General features: G+C 40.4%; 1 protein-coding gene across 3 annotated transcripts in view; it reads right to left on the bottom strand.

The window, feature by feature from the left end:
• RORB (RAR related orphan receptor B) overlaps positions 1-16,675 on the bottom strand; it is a 219,009-nt gene extending 202,334 nt beyond the window's left edge. Inside the window, exons 1-2 of one of the 3 annotated variants that reach the window (XM_065549410.1) lie at positions 16,583-16,675; positions 795-911 (exon numbers count right to left, since the gene is read on the bottom strand). In XM_065549410.1, the coding sequence (XP_065405482.1) occupies positions 795-801 (7 nt within the window). In that variant the 5' untranslated portion in view covers positions 802-911; positions 16,583-16,675. Of the gene's footprint in view, positions 1-794; positions 915-16,582 lie in introns of those variants that run through there. The other 2 variants (XM_065549409.1, XM_065549411.1) reach the window with 2 other exon arrangements.
• Positions 16,676-21,300: the final 4,625 nt, after the last annotated feature.

The raw sequence follows: 21,300 nt of genomic DNA, 5'->3' as shown, positions 1-21,300 counted from the left end.
CCCTCTCTTAATCAGTCGACCCTAAGTGACGGCAGCTGACACTGAGCAGGGCTGGCGCGGGGGAGTGTAATAAAACAAAGCGAGCCTGGAAGTTCCCACCAGAAGTTTAGCAGCCACTACCCCCTTCCTCACAGCCGGTGTCCTTTCCCCTTCGCGGCACATCAACACACCAGGGAAGAAAGCGTCTAAATGCCCCCCCCCTAAAATAAAACCAAACTCCAACCCCAAACCCAACCCACCTGCGTGCGCCCTGAGAGGGAACCTACACGATTGCCCAACGCACACCAAAATAAGACATTTCTAAACATTTCCGAACAGCTATCAGGGGACTGTTTCCTCATCTCTTCCTATTAATGGAAGCTGGGACATACTAAGGAGACTTAAGTCTTCTGAGTCCTAACTCCCAGTTGAAACCTCCCGTATACTGAAATGCTCTTGCATTCCTTCTTTTAATTACGCTCCTGCTAATCATCAGATAGAAGAAGTACATGTAACAGATGCCCGAGTGAACTATACCAACATTTCGAAATTGTTTGTTTACTTTGGGCTTGTTTTAGTTCCCCCGTACAAATCTAAATAAGTCGACCCACCGCCATAATAAATAAATAAACGAAAGAAAAATCAATAGCACAAACAATACATTAGACATCACTGAAAAACTTTATGCAACATAAGCAGCAAACTCCCCCCCCCAAAAAAAAGGAACATAAGAAAAACCTTGGCTCTGTGAAATCAACCCCTCCCCCCAAATAATATACTCCCCCACCTCCTTATTCCCCTAATTCTTCCCTTACCTCGCATGGTGTTGGCGATTCCCTGCTCAGCGCAGTCATGAAGCTAACAGCTTGGACCTTGTATCACAAAAATCCCCTCTCAGCAAGAACGAAGGCTGCAGCCGGAGTAGATCTGCTCTGCTGGGAAAATCATTCCTCCAAGGTTGTTATTCTTATTTTTTGAAAGTATAATGTGTATATAGACGTAAAAGGAATGTCTGTCTGGCTTGTCTGAATTGTGCGTGTTTCTTTTTCCGCCTCCCCTCCCCGTATTTGCTCTGAAATACCACTAGCAGCTCCAAAAGATTTCTTTTGTGATTACTTGGACTGAGGAGGAGCAGGAGCAGGAGCGATGGTGGTTGTTGGTTTGTTAGTTACGGGGACGGGGGGGCGAAAGGAGTTTCTATTTTTTTTAAAAAAGGGAACGGGGGAAAAAAAGAAAGAAAGGAGGGCTGTGTGAATGGCAGAGCATGTGCGTTTTCACATGACATCTGTGCCTGTTAGCAGATCCCCAATGTGAATTTTCACTGCTCGGTTACAGGGACGCGCAGAGAGAGATTGAGAGAGAAAGCTGCAAAGAGGCTTATAGCAGAGAGCTGGCTGCACCGGCTACCCGAAGCTCCTCCTGCTGTCAGCACCGCCGCCAATCAAAAGCCTCCCGAGTTGGGAGCCCGGCTGGGACCACTGAGGGGGAGACCCATCCGGAGAGAGACAGACAGAGGGGCGCACAGAGAGCTATTGCCACAGAAAGGGGGGCGGCGGGAAGAGGAAAACACATGCACAAAACAAGAGCACCACGGCCAGTTTGCTGCTCCCTGGGTGGCTGTCACAGCTCCTTTCTGCCCTGGGTTATTCACTCCCACGTTTACTAATGTATCAAATATAACTGTGTGTGGTTTTTAATCATCACCAGATAGTCTCCCTGTCCCTCCTCAATCCAGCACTGCACCCTGGCCCAGAAGGAATGGGCTGTTTATGTTTGTAAATAGCCCCACAACTGCCAGATTGAAGAAGCAATGAAGATCGCTCTGGAAATATTCTCTGTTAACAGTTTCCTCAACGTTTACTACTTGTGGGAGCTTTTCTCTGTTTTGATGCCAACTGCTTTTTTATCATTCTGGTTTCAGTCTCAGGAAAAATGATGGTACAAAGTGAGCTGCCTGCAGTGCATTGGAGTTTGAGGAGAGGTAACAAAACAGGGAAATGTGAAGCCCAGCATGTGATTTTTTTTTCTGAAGGGGTATGGTGGTGAGGGAGGCAGGCAGAGGAACCCTCCTCAGATATGTATTTTATTTGGGAATGAGACTATAGTTCCTGATTTCTCTCTTCTGAAAACAGTACAAAAGTTTTGTGGCCAGAGGTTCTCTCAGAGAAGGGAATATGAGTGTCAAAAAAAGTTTGTTTTACCAGTATAGGAATAGTTGGCAGTTATGCAGCAATGAGTATATATAATAAATATATTCTGATACAGCCAGATCCTGCATCCGTTCTGACGTCAACTGAAGCGTTACTTGAGAAACAAATGACTGCAGGATTTTGGCCCATGTAATTTTTGTAACATCCTTAGACAAACCATGGCCTCTCTGATGTGAAGATCTGAGCCTCAATCGCACTCATTTAAAGGGGAGTTCAGGGACCTGACCAGTTCACAGGAATAAGTCCCTCAATGTGAAAAGCCAGTATTTAGACTGACAGGGTGTTCACCCCCTGAGGGATGGCTATATGCAAGTTTTCTATACAGCCCCCACAGGCAGGTGACAAATTCGTTATCAGTTTTGATAATGATTGGATGTTTTTCTAAGAGTTATGCTCTAGTTTAAAGTACACACTTGATTAGGCTTGATGCAGTCACTTACCTGTTAGGGAAGAATAAATTCTTCCTTTATGGCAGGAATTACCAGGTGAAATGCTATGGCCTGAACTATGCTAGAGGGCAGACTAGATGATCAGTGATCTCTGCTGGCCTTATGATCAACGTAGACCAAGTGGTAAGTGGCATTTCCACACTTGGTGAAAAGTGGTACAGTTTTCTGTCTGGAGGACAGGGTGACAGCTTTCTTTAAGGAATCATTTAAAATATGCACACATGAATTATGAACCTGTTGGTTTTGGGAATGTTGTCTCAGAAGGCTATGGTGAGGCTTCCTTAGCACTATCCAAAGACTTCAGATTTCTTTGACCTCATTCAGTCTTGTTTCAAGTCAGTGTATTATAAATAAGCCATACTTGTGTTAGCTGAAGATGGAGATCAACTGAAGGATGAAGATCACCTGTCCATGCTAATTTCCTTAGATTTATCAATGGCCTATTCACCATGAGCTTTCAGTGATGCATCTGCAATCCTCAGCAGGGATTTATGGTGATGTCTTGGGTCCTAATCCTATGAAATGCTTAACTTTACTAGCATAGGTAGTTCTATTGATTTCAGTGGGATTACAAGTGTAATAAAAGTTAACCATAAACTTGTTAGCAGGATTGGGGGGTGTTGACTCCTATTTAGTGGAGATTTTAGAATGTATTGCTAGATCTTTGCCTACCCAAGGAGTCTTTTATGTGGGATTCCACAAGGTTCTAGTTTCAACCCTTCTCTTAAACATGTATGAGAGTCTATTAGGAGGGTAGAGAGAAAACATGAGTTATAGCACTTCCAGTATCGGCTATATCTCCATCTTTCTAATAAAGTTGAGTGATTTACCTGATATCTGAATGAGATTGGAGCTTGAATGAAGACTCAACACAGAGGGCACTGGGATAAATGCTTGTAGGTTGAAGAAAGCAACTGGAAGAGTGGGTAGAGATTATATGCAGCCCTTGCTTGAGGGAGCACACCCAACATATCCAACATGTGTTGTTGAATTTTATCACGCAGGAGGTAGAATTATCCTGGCTGTCCAGGAAGCAGCAGTTACTAAGACTGTTTTTTTAATACGTTTGGCAGGAAGGTTGTGACTCTTGTTTTCAGGTTCTGAACCTTGCTATTGTCCATGCTTTTGTGATTGATGTTAGACGATTATAAAGTGATGTAGTTAGACTACACCTTCAGTTCATTCAGGAACATAAATCAGTAAATATTGAAGCAGCCTATTTGCTAAGCATAGAAAAATGTATTAAACAACTGCTCTGGCTACTGGACTTTTTTATGGTTTGAATATAAGATGATATTTTTGGAAAACAGTGAAAAAATAGAAAAGCCTTCTTTCCTTTTTATCAAAATGACATTTTCAATCAGCTCTTGTTTTTATCTACAAAGCTGTAAAGGGTTTGGGCACTGAGAACCAGGGACACTATAGTCCTTGTGCAATTCCATGGCAATTACAATCATAGGAGAGATACTATATTAGTCTCCTAATTTAAAGGTGAGCAGAGCTGATAGCAGGGCATTCTCTGGGAGGGATCCTCCCATCTGGAGCTTACGTCTTCAGCTTGATCTAATATAATTCACTTCTGTTACACTCTGGGAGATGGTGCAAAACTGATCTCTATCTCCCGGAATGTGAGTTGAGGAACTTGGGGTGGTTGGTTTTATCATGTGTTCTAAACTTATGAGGAAGGTCTCAAATATTATTGGGCTACTTGTTGTGAAGCTGCTCCAGATAATCCAAATATATTTGCATCTTACTATATATACATATGGACTTCAGTGAGCACCTCACAGACAAGAATTTCTCCTTACCACAACCTCGTAATGTAGGAAAGTATTATTCCCTTATTCTAAATGGGGAATAGAGGCACAAGAAAGAGGCATATGACTTGTCCGAGGTCACACTTTAAGTTTGTAACAAAGCCAAGAATTGAACAGAGACTTGAGTTCCAATCCCATCATTTAACCACAAGACCATATTTCAGCCTTTGTAAGAAGGGATTATTCTATAACCAAAGTGAATGGAATGTCTCAGTTTACAGATTTTAAATGTTTAAAAATTTAAAACAGATCAAAATTTGGTCATGCACACACGTGCATACATAATATAATATAGTAGCTTTACTTTACTCAAGAACTTTTAATGAGCATGTTTTAAAAATAAGTTAAGAAAAACAATACTACATTATTAATATATTTGGATTGCAGATTGAACAAAGAAAATGCCTTTTAGAACAGTCACTCACATAAGTGCCTTTCCTAAGGCTCTGTAGCTGACAAATCTTTTAAGACAATATTTAAGGCCACACAGTTTTATAATTTTTAATCATATAAAATATATTCATCATAACCACATTAAAGATGCACCAAGTTATGCCTAATTCAGTTACTTCATTAAAAATTACTGAATAGAAAATAGTCAAACAAATTGCACCTACAGGCCCAAAACTGCTTCCATAGAAATGAATGGCGAGTTTCTGTTGGATTCACAGGGAGCAGGATTCATCCCCTAGCCCTAAATTTGTTTCTTAGCTTCACTAGCAGCAAGATTGGGGAAATATAATTTCTGAGTCTCATCTGCCTCAAGCAGATATGCAAGACATTCCATGCCCTTTATAAGTCATGGGGTACTTGAGACTTTTTTTTTTCTTCCAATTTTGCATCTTAAAGCAATTTAAATAGGAATTGTCAAGAGGTTCAAGAATCTGAACTTCTCCCACACATTCCTTAGTTGTAGTTCGCTCACTGAATTATACAATTCTTCCTCATTTCTTTATTATCTGCTGTCTTAAAAATGATAGCAAGGCATATACAGGGAACACATTATGTTTATTTGAACTCCAACATAGCCTGTGTATCATTTGTTAGATGTCAGACTTTCAGTAATGTATTATTTTATTTGGGAATTGTATCTTTAATATATTGAAACAATTTAAAAAGTATCAACAATTTCTTATTCAATTAGAAAAAATATTCAGTAATTGAAAACCTTTAATTATATTACTTTAGTTTTTTGAAACTATGGATGTAATATATTATGCAGGACAAGATAACCAGAGTTTTTCTTTAAAAAGGGAGAGAGAGATAGAGAGAGGAAAAAAAAGACCTGATTTATTCAGTTTTTTGGGGTGGAATGAAAAGTGATCTCTAGCTACACTGTGTGGGTCTCAACTCTTTTCAACACTTCACTTCATTTAAGAACAGATGGTTGATGTAAGCCTCCAATCCCACTGTCAAAAATCTTTCATAATTAAGAAAGAAATAGGTTTTAAAATTGCATTTTTTTCTTCAAGCAAATAGTTTACAAAAAATGTGAAATGCTAGGCAGCTTTCAAGGCATTTTTTCCCCTGAAAAGATTATATTATGATCTGTTTTATGCATTCATAAGGTGTCAGTCACTGCAGTATGTGGGCCTTTGTATAGCAGTGTCCTTTCAATATATCTTTGAACAAAAGCAGGTATCAAGTGGGAAAACACTTTAACATGGTGATTTCATTTTCTCCTTTCTTTGTTTACTTATGATGGCTAGTAGCTGAAGAGGCTGAATTCAAGGTAATTATTGGTCAGACCAGCATTCACCATGGAAATAAAATACAATAGAGTATGGGGCAGAACTAGTAGTCTGGAAGGCATATAAAACCAACGCAAGTACCAGTGCTCAAGTCATCTGGTGCTCCTACTGAAGAAGCTAGAACATGTAAAGGCTTGGAAAATGAAGAGGAATCCAGTAAAAGAATCCTTGCCTGAAGAAAGAAGTTGCTAAGAGGTTGCCTCAAAGATGTATTCCTGACATATTTACAGTCTACAAACTGGCATTACCTATTTTGGAGTCACTGATAACTCTGAAGAAAATAATCTCTAATGCTTATGATCAATGTCCTAATAGATAAAGCAGAAGATTGGGTATTAGTTGGTGAGTGCTACAGACTACCAAATCACACTAGGGAACAGGATGACCGGCTTCTTATGCACCTATCTGTAATGTGTAGGGGGAAAAAAGCTGCGTGATCATGGAGGACTTCAATATGAATGACATATGCTGGAGTCTCATACTGCCAGTACTAAAAGTATCCTTGGAAATTCTGAACTTTATAGATGACCATTTCCTAATTCACAATGTTGCAGCCAACATAGGATAATTCTTTTTTAGACCTTGTCCTAACTAAAAATTAATGATAGTTTAGGTACAAGGTATCATGACTTGATCACATTTATAATGTGCAAACAGAATAAAGCCTAGACCAGTAAAATATATATACTTGGTATTTTAATAGGGCAAGTTTCCCAAAGCTGACAACAGTGAAGACCCAAATCAGGTAGGAGGAAGAATTTAATCAGAAAAATGTGAATGATAATTGGGAATCATTTAAGAACACCTTACTACTTCCCAAAAAGCCATAATCCCACAATTTACAAAGAAGACTGGGCTGGTTTAAAAAAAGTCTACCTGGATTAGAGGGAAAGTAAAGGCAGCTGTAAAAAAGTTAAAAGTTATATAACAGATAGATGAAAGGGGAAGTTGATAGTAATGAATATAAATTAGGAATTGTAGGAAATTGATTAGAAGCAGAGGGATACAAAAAGAAATCTATGGCCAGCAGAGTTAAGGAGTTATATATATATATATATATATATATAAACCCTTCTTATTGTCCTATATATATATATATATAAGGTACAAAAAGAATCTTGACAATGGCATGGACCATTGGAAATGGTAGACATATCAGTGATAATGCAGAAAAGACTATTCAAAAATATGCATGTTCTGTATTTGGGAAAAAAGTAGATGATGTACTCTTTCCATTCCTTTAGTATTTGGAGGATATTAAAACAGAAACTACTGAAATTTAGACATTTGCAACCTGTTAACTTGCAGCCAAGAGTTTTAGATGAGCTGGCTGAAGAGTTTGTTGGACAATTAATGTTGATTTTTCAATACACATTGGAGTACTAGGGAAGTTCCAGAAGAAAGCTAATGTTATGCCCATTATTTAAAAGATAAACTGGATTGTAATTATAGGCCTGTCAGTCTAACATTGATCATGGACAAGAAAATGGTGGCTGATACAGGAGTCAATTAATGAAGACTTAAAGGAGGGTAATGTAATTAATGCAAGTCTGCATGGGTTTATGGAAAATAGATCCTGTCAAACTAACTTGATATCTTTTTAGATAAGATTACAAGTTTTACTGATAAAAGTAATAACATTGATGCAATATACTTAGACTACTGTAAGGCATTTGACCTGGTACTGCATAACATTTTGATTAAAAACACTAGAATGATGTAAAATTAACATGGCACACAGTAAATCAGGGGTCTCAAACACGCGGCCCGCGGGACTCTTGCGTGTGGCCCGCCAAGCTCCCCGTGCCCCCTCCCGCCCTTCTGCCTACCCGTGGGATTGCCCCCTGTGGCATTGCGAGCCCCACACCGCTTTCTGAAGCAGCTAGCAGCACGCTCCTTCGGGCCGGGGGGGGGGGGCACCGTCCCCCGCAGCTCCTATTGGCCAGGAACAGGGAACCGCGGCCAATGGGAGCGTCATGGGAGGTACCTAGAGGAGTGGCAAGAGCAACGCACGCATGGAACCCTGACCCCCCTTCCTCCCCCAGGGGCTGCAGGGACACGGTTCCAGCTGCTTCCTGGAACGGAGCAGCGCAGGGCCGGGGGCCAGAGCAGGCATGCAGGGAGCCTGCCCTGGCCCCGGTGCACACCGCTGCCACCCCAGAGCTACTCTAGGTAAGTGGCGCCGGGCTGGAGCTCGCACCCTGAACCCCTCCTGCACCCCAACTCCCTGCCCTGAGCCCCCTGCCACATCCTGCACCCCAACTCCCTGCCCTGAGCCCCCTGCCGCATCCCATCCCCCTCCTGCACTCCCTGCCCTGAGCCATCTGCTACACCCCTCATCCTCTTGCACCCCAACCTCTCAACTCCCTGCCCTGAGCTCCCGCCGCACCCTGCACCCTTTCTGCACCCCCTGGGGGCAGCGTTGGGGTGGGAGCTTCGGGGAAGGGATTGGAATGGGGTAGGGAAGGGGTGGGGAAGGGTCAGGGCCTAATGGAAGGGGTGGAGTGGGGGTGGGGCCAGAGGCAGCGAGAGGGGGTGTCAGTGATGCGGCCCTCGGTTCAATGCACTAGTCCTCATGTGGCCCTCATGGTCATTTGAGTTTGAGACCCCTGCATTAAATGGATTAAAACCTGGCTAACTAATAGGTCTTAAATGTAACTTTAAACAGGGAATCATCATCAAATAGGTGTGCTTCCAGTAGGGTCCTGCAGGGACCAGTTCTTGGCTGTACATTGTTTAACAGTTTTACCCTCGGGGGTGGGGGGAGGGAGAGAAATCACTGATAAAGTTTGCAGATGACACAAAAAATGGGGGAGTGGTAAATAATGAAGAGGACAGGTCATTGATTCAGAATGATCTGGATTGCTTGGTAAAGTAGGTGCAAGCAAACAATATGAATGTAGATATATAGATCTAGGAACAAAGAATGTAGGCCACAAGTTACGTTATGGGGGACTCTATCCTGGGAAGCAGTGACTAAGAAAGATTTGAGGGTTGTGGTGGATAATCAGCTGAATACAAGCTCCCAATGTGACGCTGTGGCCAAAAGAGCTAATGCTAGGATGCATAAACAGGGGAATATTGAGTAGGAGTAGAGAGGTTAATTTATCTCTGTATTTGGTACTGGTGCAACTGCTGTTGGAATACTATACCTAGTTCAAGAAGGATATTGATAAACTGGAGAGCCACAGGAATGACTACATGATTAGAAAACATGCCTTATAGTGACAACTTCAAAGAGGTCAATCTATGTAGCTTTACAGAGCGGTGGTTAAGGAAAGCCTTGGTTAGTCTATACGTATCTATATGGGGAACAAATATTTAATAACGGGTTCTTCATTCTAGCAGAGGCAGGTATAATATGATCCAATTTCTGGAAGCTGCAGCTAGACAAATTCACACTGGAAACAGGCATACAGTTTTCAAAATGAGGGCAATTAACCATTGGAACAATTTACTGAGGATTGTGGTGGATTCTCCATTACTGACAATTTTCAGATCAAGACTGGAGATGGGCTTTAGGAATTATTTTGGGGGAAATTCCATGGCCTGTGCTATACAGGAGGTCAGTTTATATCATCACAATGGTCCCTTCTGGCCTTGGAATCTATTAAGTTCCTTTCTTGGCAGAGCTGAGCATTTGAAAAAGCAAAGTATGGGCTGTAGTAAAGGAAACAGGAAGATGATAGTTGGAAGAAGCAGGTAGGAAAAATAGAATATACCAGTTAGAAGTAGAAAATGGACAAAGAGCAATGTACCTCTGCTTCAAACCAGTCTGTTCTGAATTTGCAGTCCAGGATGTCAGATACTGAGGGAGTCAGCATTGTACAGTGGGAACAACATGATTCTTTAGGGGGTAAACTGTTGTATTTTATTTGAAAGTGGGAGTAGCTGTTACACCTGGTCAAAAAATTTCATTTGTAGGGGTTGGGGGTGGATTGGGTTTTCAACTAACAATATTTTTATGGAAATATTTAATTTTCTTTGGAAAACAGAAAACCTAAAAACTTAATATTTTTTCTGAAAACTGAATTTTCTGATTTTTTTCAGTTTGAAAATTGTTGGGTTTTCATTTTTTTGACAAAAAGTCAAAACTTTATGGGGAGGGGGGAAGAATTCCAACCAGCTCAAGTAGCTGAACTACTTCTAACCTAATACAGCTGTTTTCCCCCAGCTTATCGTCATTTTTAATTTAGTTTGATGCATTGGGTAGTTTTTCAGAAAACATGGTCTGTCATCAATCCTTTGCTATTGGAGTAATTTTCTCTGGGATAGGATCCGGAAACACTTATTTCTTAGAAACTACTATCCTGAAGAAGTAAGTTTGGGGGTGGGGGGAGAAATATTTTTATACATTTCAACATAAGTTACAATTTAAAAAGGAGGGTGTTAGAAGCAGAAGAGATGTAAACCAGCAGAATGTGGCAAAGATGGTTGTAGGGGATGACTGGAATTTCCAGAGTAAAGGATATGTCAAACTGACAGGTGTTCAGCTTTGTTTTAGATTGATAAATTGACATTTTATAGTAAGTACGTACGTGCAAAATGCAAGAACGTGCAAAATGGAGATATGCTTGAGCTGCAAGCTTAGGATCAGATTTTGTACGTTACAAAATGCCCCTGGAATTTGGACCTGGGGCTTTAGTTCAAAACTGTATAGAAGCAGATCTGCTGCAAAATTTGGATGTGGACCGTGTTCAAATTCTAATGTTTCCCCTCTCTAGTACCCTTTGAGATATTCAGATCTGGGTGTTTTGGACTCATCCCTAGTGTATACTGCATCTATTTCAACACATCATAATTATAGCTGTAGCTCATAGCAACAGCTATAGTTAAGGTTGCCCAAGGGTTTCTATTCTAAATGGGCTTTTTAGTAGCTCATAACTTTTTCAAACTTTCTCCTTCAGGCTTGAAGGTATTTATAGAACTCTGCCACATCCATGTGATCATAGAAGGTGCATTTGCCTTATTGAATGCATCTCTTATGCATGATAGCATTCAACAGAATTTATTTTTTGTATCCTTAAGAAAGCAAAATGAAATAAAAAATAAATGTGCACAGGTTGAACATTAGTTAAGGACTGTATCATAATGCATATATTCAGGGAGCTGGAGTTAAGGTTGAATATAGGCAATTTCAGCTTTGGCATTTCCTAACTTCTAAATACAGAACCTGGCAACCTAAACATTCTTTTAGCATATTTTTTAAAATTTTATGTAATCTACCATAAAATGACATACAAGAGAAAAAAGGTGCAACAACAGCATGTGCATATATCTGCAGACAGTGTGCTGCAAGCTGTCCAGATATTAAGGGTAAGATTTTCAAAAGTGCTCAGTGTTGGCCTAATTGTTCCATTGATGTCAATGGGAGAAGAATCAGAATCTGAATACCAGGATTGTGGCTAAAAGTCAGCCTCAACTATGCCCCACTTCAAAAAACATCTTATTCCAGGGGTTCAAAGACTACCATGAATTAGCACAACTAGAGACAATGAAAAAATATTCTTGTCAATTTCCATATATCTAACCTCTAAATGTAAGGTGCAAACAATTTATAAATATTAACTTTTGCAAAAAGTAAATAGGCTAATAACTTTAATTTTAAATCTTAAATCATTTTAATAAAATAAATAGGAATCTGAGCATGTCCATGAACCTTCTACTTCTGTGCTTCAAGATGGAAGAATAGACAAACATTCTGAAAAAATGATATTTGATGGATACCACAGAGGAAAGTTCTCATAAGATTTATTTTAAACTAACAAATGCTGATCTAAATCAAAATTCTTGGGCCGGTATTTTTGCCCCTGCTAAAGTGGCTTTGTGCTACTCCAGCAGCATCTTCTGCCTTTTTAGCCAGCTTTTGGGGGATTTTTCCTATGGATGGCGTAAGGGCAGTGTAGCAGCTTCTGGTTTAGGGGACATATCAGTCATCTGGCCAGGGAGTTGTGACCTCCACCGGGGTCTCAGAATGGCAAATGGGAGCTGAGTGGAAAACAGAGCAACCATAAGGCATTTCTAACTTGTGCTAGGGATTGGTCTGGCACCTGGTGACCCTGAGATCTGGATAATATAAAAGTGTCTTACAGTCCCCTGACACCATTCTCCTCCCCACCCCCTCTGAGCTTCACTGACTACAGCATGGCCAGTCCCAGGCTCTGGCCACTTTTCTATAATATATACGCCAACATTTAGATGCTGTTGAGAAATGAGGCATTCCCAAAGAAGGTGCCTTGACTGTTTACAATGGGATAGAACTGTACATGGAAGGTCAATCTCTGTATCATCAAAAAAATTATGGGCCTCTTTTGTGTGAAAGAAACAGAGGAGGCTGCCGGTGATAGAAGGAAATGCATCCAAAGATGTGAGTGTCTGTGCCTCTGATTTTGTTGTCATTCTAAGGGTCCTGATCCCACTGAAGTTAAGGTGGTATAAGTTATATCAATAGGAGAAAGATTGGGTCCAACTTCATTAACTTTGTGTGCACCAGAGGTTACAAACCTGTAGAGAAATGAAACCCTTAAGGTCCAGGGGAGTTATATGAGAAGATGGCAGTAATTTACATCAGTACACAAAATAGAAGAATAGCGTAAAACAATTGGAAATAACAGGGATGCAGACCAGGAAAACCTTCATTTTCTGCTGCACAGCATTTTTATATTAAAAAACAAAACAAAAACCGTCCCCATCACCAACCAACCCCCACACCCTCTGAAATCAGTGATAACAGCCCAGATTTAAAGAGGCAAGGAGAAACAGAAGGAATATATACACAGCTGATTGTAACATAGTAAAATAAACTGAATATTAACTTCATATAGCTATTATCTTTTCCAAAATTTACCAACTTAAACATTGCCAACTCAATCACATTTACAAAATTGAACAGTGGATTGTCTAAAAATGATAGTTTTGTGGCACTTAAGTAATTCATATGCTTTTATCATGTAATTAAAGTTAAAGAAGCAGTTTAGGAAGGAGTAAATAGCAAGATGGAGAAGTAGGAAGGTGGACAAATACAAAAAACACAGGGATTGAAAAAGACTGGGATCCAGTGAGAAATTTAATTTTCACCAAGGAGCTAGAAACATTGCTACACAACCTGTGTATCTCTCCAGGACCACTATTTTTAAGTTATCCTATACAGTGTAATGGGACACATTATTTTTTATAGATACAGACACTGAATCATTTTAGGGAGTGGCAGGGATAATCATGCATTATTCAGTTGACATCTGTATCAAGTTGTTCCTCACAGCCTCTAGAAGACATGACACTATGTGTACATTCTCTTTTTCCTTGTCCTATAATTGAAAATTAACACGCAATTCTATGCTGTGGTAGGATTCTCTTTGGCCATGGAGATGGCAGAGAGGTTGTTGATTGGACCAGGAGCTAGGAGATACAGCACCTGGGAGGAAGAAGGGGAGATCACATGTTGGTGAATCAGGACCCAGACCCCTCCTCCACCTCTCCTTGGTGCGCTTTAGGGAGCAAGCAGGGTGATTGGCTCTCATTTTCCCCACCCACACCCCTATTTACATTTCTCCTGGGGTTTTCAGAGGTCTCTTGCCCCTTTTGCTGTTGCATGCTCCTGCCCCTTCCTTGTAGTGTAGAAGCTGTGTTCTTGAGTAAGCTGGGGGTCTGATCAATTGGGATCAGAAAGGAATTTTTCCCCATTGGGCCAAACTGGGGAAGGTCTGGTGGCTTTGCCTTGGAGACACAGGTGGGTTGAAAGGAATATAACTTGAAAGTTTAATATTAGGAAAGATAATATTGTTTAGCTTGTTGCAATATGCAGTAGGCATCCAGTGCTGATAAAGGCTAAAAGGGCCAGCTCCCAGAGGTAAATGAGACTTGTTATTTCATTAGTGGATCTTGTGCCTATAGGGGAAGTCTTCACAGGCCAAGATCCCCTTTTGGTACCATCTATCTTGCTGGAGATGGAAGGATTTTGAGGTGGATCAAATCCTAGAGATAGGCAGAGGCTCTTTGCCAGAAGCTAGGAATGGGCGACAGGGGATGGATCAGTTAATGATTACCTGTTCTTTTCATTCCCTCTGGGGCAGCTAGCATTGGCCACTATCAGAAGACAGGGTACTGGGCAAGATGGACCTTTGGTCTGACCCAGTGTGACCATTTTTACGTTCTTACCCAATATTATTGGTTATATTGTGGAAGTCCCGTAACCCTGCTGGATCCAGTTAAATGCTTGGTAAGTGAGAGTGGGGAGTGGGCATATAGCAACCCCCCTCCCTGCCATGTGTCAGTCACCTGTGTGTCCTGATCACTGTGGACCAGTCACACAGTAAAGAGGTTTGGGAAAACATGAATATTATCACAAAGATTATGCAGGTCTATAGTATCAAAAACATAACCACAAGTGTTGTGACCAGCAATCCAAGATCCTACCAGTGAGTGTCATTTCTTAGACTTCTGATAGATTATTGTAGCAGCATAGCCCTATCTCACTCACCTGTGCACAGACTTTGTTTCTAATATATGCCCTGTTTTAAGATCAATAGCTGTTTAATAAGTTTTATTTTAAATCTCTACACAATCTGTAGTTTTATAAATACATGTTGTGACAATGTAACTTGTGTTTTAGCGTGCATGGTTTCCAAGATCATCCCTCCCTTGGAAATACCAAAGGGTTATGTGGAGAGGACACTCTGTAGACTTTCCCCCAAATTGCTCTTTAAAAGGGAGAAAAGGGGTTTGATAGGTGAACCACCACACGCAGATCATGGGTTACGATCAAGCCCCAAATAATCAACCCCTTTGGTGCTAACTGTAAAGAAAACACACCTGGTACACGATACATAAAAGGCACAGTAGTACATAGGAGGCAATACACATCTTGTGAATGATTGAGACATTTGGTAGCTCCCAAAGCAATTTCTTGGGAATTTGCAAAGCTATGAATATAATTCCTGTCGTAAGACAGGACAAACAACTGTGCCCTAAATTAAAAGGGAAAAGATAGTATTCCTGGTGTCTTGTGAAAGTCAAAGTTTTATGCTGACATCTTCCAGGCTTTCTACTGATGTAGCTTTGGAAACAGGGTTTACTTTTGGTAAATAATTATTTGATGGTGGGGCTGAAAGGTAATTGTTTGAGGTAGTGGCCTGTTCAGAACAGGAATACAGGGCCAGTCACTAACAAAATGCACAGAACAGAAAACAGAGTTGTGTGCAAAGCTCCCACTTGTATTACCCTTATCAAATTGGTGCTACGTACAATTCTTTTGCTATGCACCAATATAAATAATGCTAGCTTGTAAGCCACAAGGGCTGAAAAACTAGCCTGGGATGGGGTAGTATAGGAGTAGACTAGCTGATCCCTCTTTTCAATAACCACACCCCCTATCTCCACTGCACAGGCAGTAAAGATGATGTGTAGCATACAAGCCCATATACTGGCTATATACCCCTGCAGGCTCTCCATTACATTGGGGTGAACCATGCTACTAAAGACTGTATAGCACATCACTCCACTAAATACACACTATCTTTCCAAGGAACAAAAGGGATGTCTCGATCCTGACAATCTTACACACATGAATGATCCTTATTCATTCATCTGGTGAAGCCAATGGACTACACACATAAATACATGCCACTCATGTGAGCTGGGATCAGGCCCAGAATTTGAGTAGTTAATAGGCAGTTAAAGAAAGAAAATCATAAAGCAAACACCGGAGGTAAGAACTGGATCCACTTCCAACAGATTAGGTGGAAAAATACCTAGAAAAATCTTGATGTCACAGCTCGATATACATCTTATTATAAAAAGCAACAGATAAACTACATAACACAAAACTCAGTCCTGCAAGCACTTACTCAGGGGACGATAGGTTTGGCAGGAATGGAATCCTTCCACAAGTCCTTAGACCTGCCATTAAGTGGGGCTTCCATATATTTTGCATGCTGCAGACAGAAAGGGCTCTGTTCTGGTCATGCATACCCTGTGGTTTAGGATGACATGGCAGGGACAGGCCAGGCAAGGGATGATGGGATGCAAAACTAATTAGGAATACTGGTTTGCTATCTGTTCAAGGCACACACTAGAGTAGGCAATTACAACTTTGACTAAGGGGGCTGAGCCAAGCCCTGCTCTCAGTTACACAGAGGTAATTCTGCAATAGTTTCATCAAATTAAAATGGATATTAGAATCTGGCATACTATCCTCAGCCCATAGCTCTATACTAGTGTTATATATTTAGATATGATAAAGCAAATTAGGGCAAACCCTGTGTCAAGAATCAACATATGGGCAGTCAGAGCAGGAGTCAGGCATGAGGAAAGGAAAGTTAGGGTCAGAACCAGAGTCACAAGCCAGATCCCAGAGCCAAGGGTCAGAACTGAATTACCTGGAACAAGGCCTGGTGCAGGGCAGGACCAAGGCAAGAAAACAGGAACTAGGAAAGGTCTGTCTTAGCAACACATCAGGGATCTACCTTAGCATACAGATAGGCAGCAGGTGTTTTCCCTAGGCCCTTAATAGCATGCCTGGGCCAATCAGGGAACAGGTATGCTCCACTAGTCAGGACCTCTGTGAGAGGGCAATCATTGGTGCTACAAGGCTCACAGACCATTGGTGAGTGCTCTGCTAGAGCTATTGGGTGGCAGCACCAATGCTGCAGTCACCCAGGGACCTCCAGATACAGGTTCCAGCCCTGTGGATAGCACAGTAGTGATCACACCCATAACACAATCATCTCATCACACCTGTAGGCCTTGCTCCTGCTCCCAGTAAAGTCACTGAAAGATTTGAGTGACTGCTGTAAGCTTTTGCATATAATAAATATTCAGGTAATGTATTATTCAGGGCCAAATTCAGACCTGTTTGCCACTCTTGACAACTCCACCAAATTTTAGGGAATTACACCTGGTTTCCAAATATCTAATTTTGGTCCTCTGTGTTAAAGTATCTCATTTTTCCCCATTCAACTCAGTGAACTTTGGGAATCTTACAGGATAATTTGGATGCAGTGCTGTTGTAGCCATGTTTGTCCCAGAATAGTAAAGAGACAAGACGGATGAGGTAATATCTTTTATTGGACCAACTTCTGTAGGTGAGAGAGTCAAGCTTTTGAGCTTACGTTGAGCCCTTCTTCATGATAATTTGGAGTGAGAAGAACATTTGATCTATAATGCATAAAAGACACTGGGCTTGATTTGCCTCTCATGCCAGTGTAAATTGGGACTAGCTTTGCTTCTCTATGAGATTGCATTTATGTAGAACTGAGGTGAGAGGAAAATCAGACCCACTGTTATATTCTGCTTATACTTTTCATGCCTGATAAAAAGTTCTAAAGAGTGTTAATGTTATTTGCTGACAAAAACAAAAAAAACCCTTAAATGTGTTCTTAAGTTTATCTAAATGCTTATCAGCCCCAGTTCACTATTTAAGCAGTATTTTTTTAAAAAAAACATCAGTCATTATTAACAAGTGATGGTTTTTGACTTAATGGCCTGGGGTGAAGCCAAGGGCAGATAACACTCTAACAAACCGGTTGTTAACTTCATTAATGACCAATTTCCTCAGGATTATTTCTATTATAAACTAAATTCAATGGTTTAGATCAGAAATTATACATTTTTTCTTTAAATTAGCTGTGACATGGTTAGAGGAGTATTTAGGAGAACAGATTTTTTTTCTTTAGCTATTAATGACTATCATTACTCCGGACATAGAGAGAGAGAGAGAGAGATCCAGACCTAGTAAATTTGCATTGTATAATTCCGCTAAAAAACTCTCTCTTAATTTGGGCAGAGGGGGCATGAAGAAAAAGATGAATATACTTCCGCTTCACATCTGGATAAAACCAATGCCAATTAATATTCATCTCAAAACTATTCCAGCGGGTGCTGCCTATGTCTGTTAGGAACTTTCCTTTCTGTGCATTTATTTCACCATTGTTACAGACGGGAATGCAATCACATGGAAACTAGTGTAAATCCCATGCAAATGATTCATACTGCTTATGTGCTATGCAAATTGAATGGTCTATATTCTACCTAAATAATGCAAAAGAATGTGATGCTAGCCAAATAGTGCACAATGCTGAAAACCCATTTGATTTTCTGGCTTTGAATAAAGAGCTCTGCATTCTGCTGGCAGCTGAGGAGTTCAAATAGAAAACATGCCAGCAGTGTAGACCAATGCATTATCACCCCAACCCCCTTGCTGCATAACTGTGCTTCATAATATGCCATAATATTGGCAAGCACAGCTCAAAGCTCTTTAAGAACAAGAAGCAGCTCATGAATAATGGTTGGATCAGGAAAGTGATAATTAAATGAGACAACTGAATGCCAGTGGAGTCCCCAGTGGAAAATATTCTTCAGTGAAGATCATTTCCACCTTTCGTTTTCCCTCCCAGTTTCAGTACAGGCTAGCAGTTCATTACTGTAGATACTCTTCAAGCTCCCCCAAAACCTTTTATGGTATTTTCATATTTTAAGATGTGCATCGGTGTTCTTTATGTTTAAAGAAAAAAGGCTTTACCTTTGTGGGCTTAATGACATAATATATCATGTTGTTTTCACAGAACTGGTAGCCTAACAAACCACTGTAAAAGTAGTTAGAGGGCAATATCCCGCACTCTGCTGCCTTGTGCTACTCTGGCTACATAAGTTGGCCTAAAACCTGGCTTAAATAGCAGTTAGAGAGTTTCCGCTGTGTGGGAGAATTCTGAGGTAGTGTATCCCAAGCTGCCATACATAGTGGATCCTGCACTACCCCACTTCTTGTCCCCATAGCATAGACTGTAACTAGGATGTTTCTATGCCCTGGCAATGTACAGCTACTGGGACAGCACATTGGGGGCTATTAGCAGCCACTGTGAAGTAGAGCAGCCTTAAGGTGTCACTACTTTGTCAGAGTTTGGCCTAGTGGCCTTCTTGTCTTTGGCTGGCCCCACCAGGACTGATGGCCCCTCCAGCTTCCTCCTGAATTTTGCTGACCGTAGTCTAGGATCTGAGCCAAAGGCCAAGAGCTCTGGGCCTAACTGTCCACTGCCTTTCTACTTTGTGTAGTCATTTACACTTGTGAAAGTGAGTTCAGAATGGATGTAAAAAGCTTCACCCACTATAGACAGGTGTAAATGCCCACACAAAGGCATTTTAGAGGATCAGGCCCATTATGGACCAAATACTGCTTTCACTTAGAGCAGTGGAAAGTTGGAGGGACTCCATTGACTTTAATGGAGTTACTTCAAATTTATGCTGGTGTAACTGACCGCAGAATTTATCCAGACGTGCATACTACAACGCAGTTTTGTATCCTATGATGCATGTTACATTCATTCATGCTTTTCTCTGAAATAACTACAAACCAACTTTTTAAGCTGTCTCCGTATGCTTAAAAAGTTTCACAATGAATGTTATTGTTCCATTTCAAACCAACTCAGAATTTTTATCAGTTATTTTTGAAGTATTTGGCAGGATAGCTTTGCATTCAAGATTAATAGGATATTTTTAGCATCTAAAGTATTGGGAAAATGATTTTGGTTTGCTTATTTAATAAATACATTGAGCAGATGATTACTATTTAACATGCACTTAAAGATTTTCAGAAAAATGTCTTCAGTGTTCTAGAAAAAAGTGTTCCTCAGAGTGGAACAGTCCAAAAAGTTAAAATGCTTCGTGATCACTTAGAACTGTATATTGCTGTAGTTTTTAAAAGGCAGAGTGACTTTCAATTCACTCACACAAAGCTATAGTAGTAACCAGACTACCCGGGTGAGTGGGCAGGGAGGCAAAATCCATTTCTCAACCTGGGACAAGAGTTTAGAAACAAATGAAATAAAAAAAAAAAGGGGGGGTGGGAATTTTCAAAACCATTGTTTGTACAAGCTCCCTTCCCTTCCACCACCCAGCACAATGTCCAACTCTTACTAATTTAGGAGTAGTTCTAATTCAGTATTCACACATTCAGAAAAAACAGATGATCTATAGTCCACACACACAGAGCCCTGTCATGTAGTCCCATTGAAGTCAACAGTATTCCTTTATGTGGAGTAGCTGCAGGACCAGGACCATATATAAGGAGTCATACTTAAAGAATAATTTAGTAGCATACCTATAAGATTGTGTATGGTCCCTATGGCTTTAACATTATAGAGTTTTGAAAAATGTTGATAAAATATCATTTGCCACTAGCTGAAACAGAAAGCCATAGTGTACAATCGAAAGACAGGCAGAAAAGGACAGAAAAAGATAAGATTGCATGCAATAAATTTGCCAATTTCACATTACAGGTGATTCACATTGCTTACAACCATCTGCAGAAAATGAATAAATTAGCATTTGTCAGAAGAAAGTTTCTCATAACTCTGTATGCTAATTTGCATATGGGGGGAGCTAAAAGGAATGGAAGCCTTTAAATAAGTACACATTGTTGTATAAGAGAGAACTCTAAAAGCTAGAGAGTAGTGCTTGTTAATAAAAGTATAGATTTCAAAAGTCCAACACAGCCTCTGCCTTTTAGCAAAAACAAGGTACCGTCACCATACATGCTGCTAAGATTGATTTCAGCTCTAATGTTTCTCTTTGTAATCTTTAGGGAGAATTTGTTTAGAAAGTGAGACTATCATTATCCTTTTGAAAAGGGTTCAGTGCTTCCCAGAGTTGTGTATTATAAGTGCACAGATTTAGTTTAAAAAATGTTCTGTTCAGTTTGGAATGTAAATGTGGAGGGAAAAGAAAACCCACCACCAAACACTCAGAGTAAGACTCATTGACAATGCATCAAGCTGAGACATGTTTCATCTTAATTAGCATTATTACGCATTTTGTTTTACACTGTTTTAGAAGCAAAAAGGGGGTGAGGTGGAGCTTGGCTCTGAGATGTGCCTATCCTGTTCTGATTGTTCAATACATTTTACATGCCTATAATAAAGTTAATACGGAATAAAGTTTGCACTTTTCTTGGAAAGAAATCTGCTTAATCACTTTATAGATATGATTTTTGTGAAAAAAGATTACCTTTAATAGTCTTAAAAGGTTCATCGTGCTTTGGGAAGTGTATAATTAAAATAGTATTGTTGCAGCATCTGGTTTATTTTTCATATGTTTAAATAGC

Source organism: Chrysemys picta, chromosome 6, assembly GCF_011386835.1.
Source record: "Chrysemys picta bellii isolate R12L10 chromosome 6, ASM1138683v2, whole genome shotgun sequence".
Lineage (NCBI taxonomy): Eukaryota > Metazoa > Chordata > Testudines > Emydidae > Chrysemys > Chrysemys picta.
Note: the sequence above shows the minus strand (reverse complement) of the source record. Positions and strands in the feature narration are given on the sequence as shown.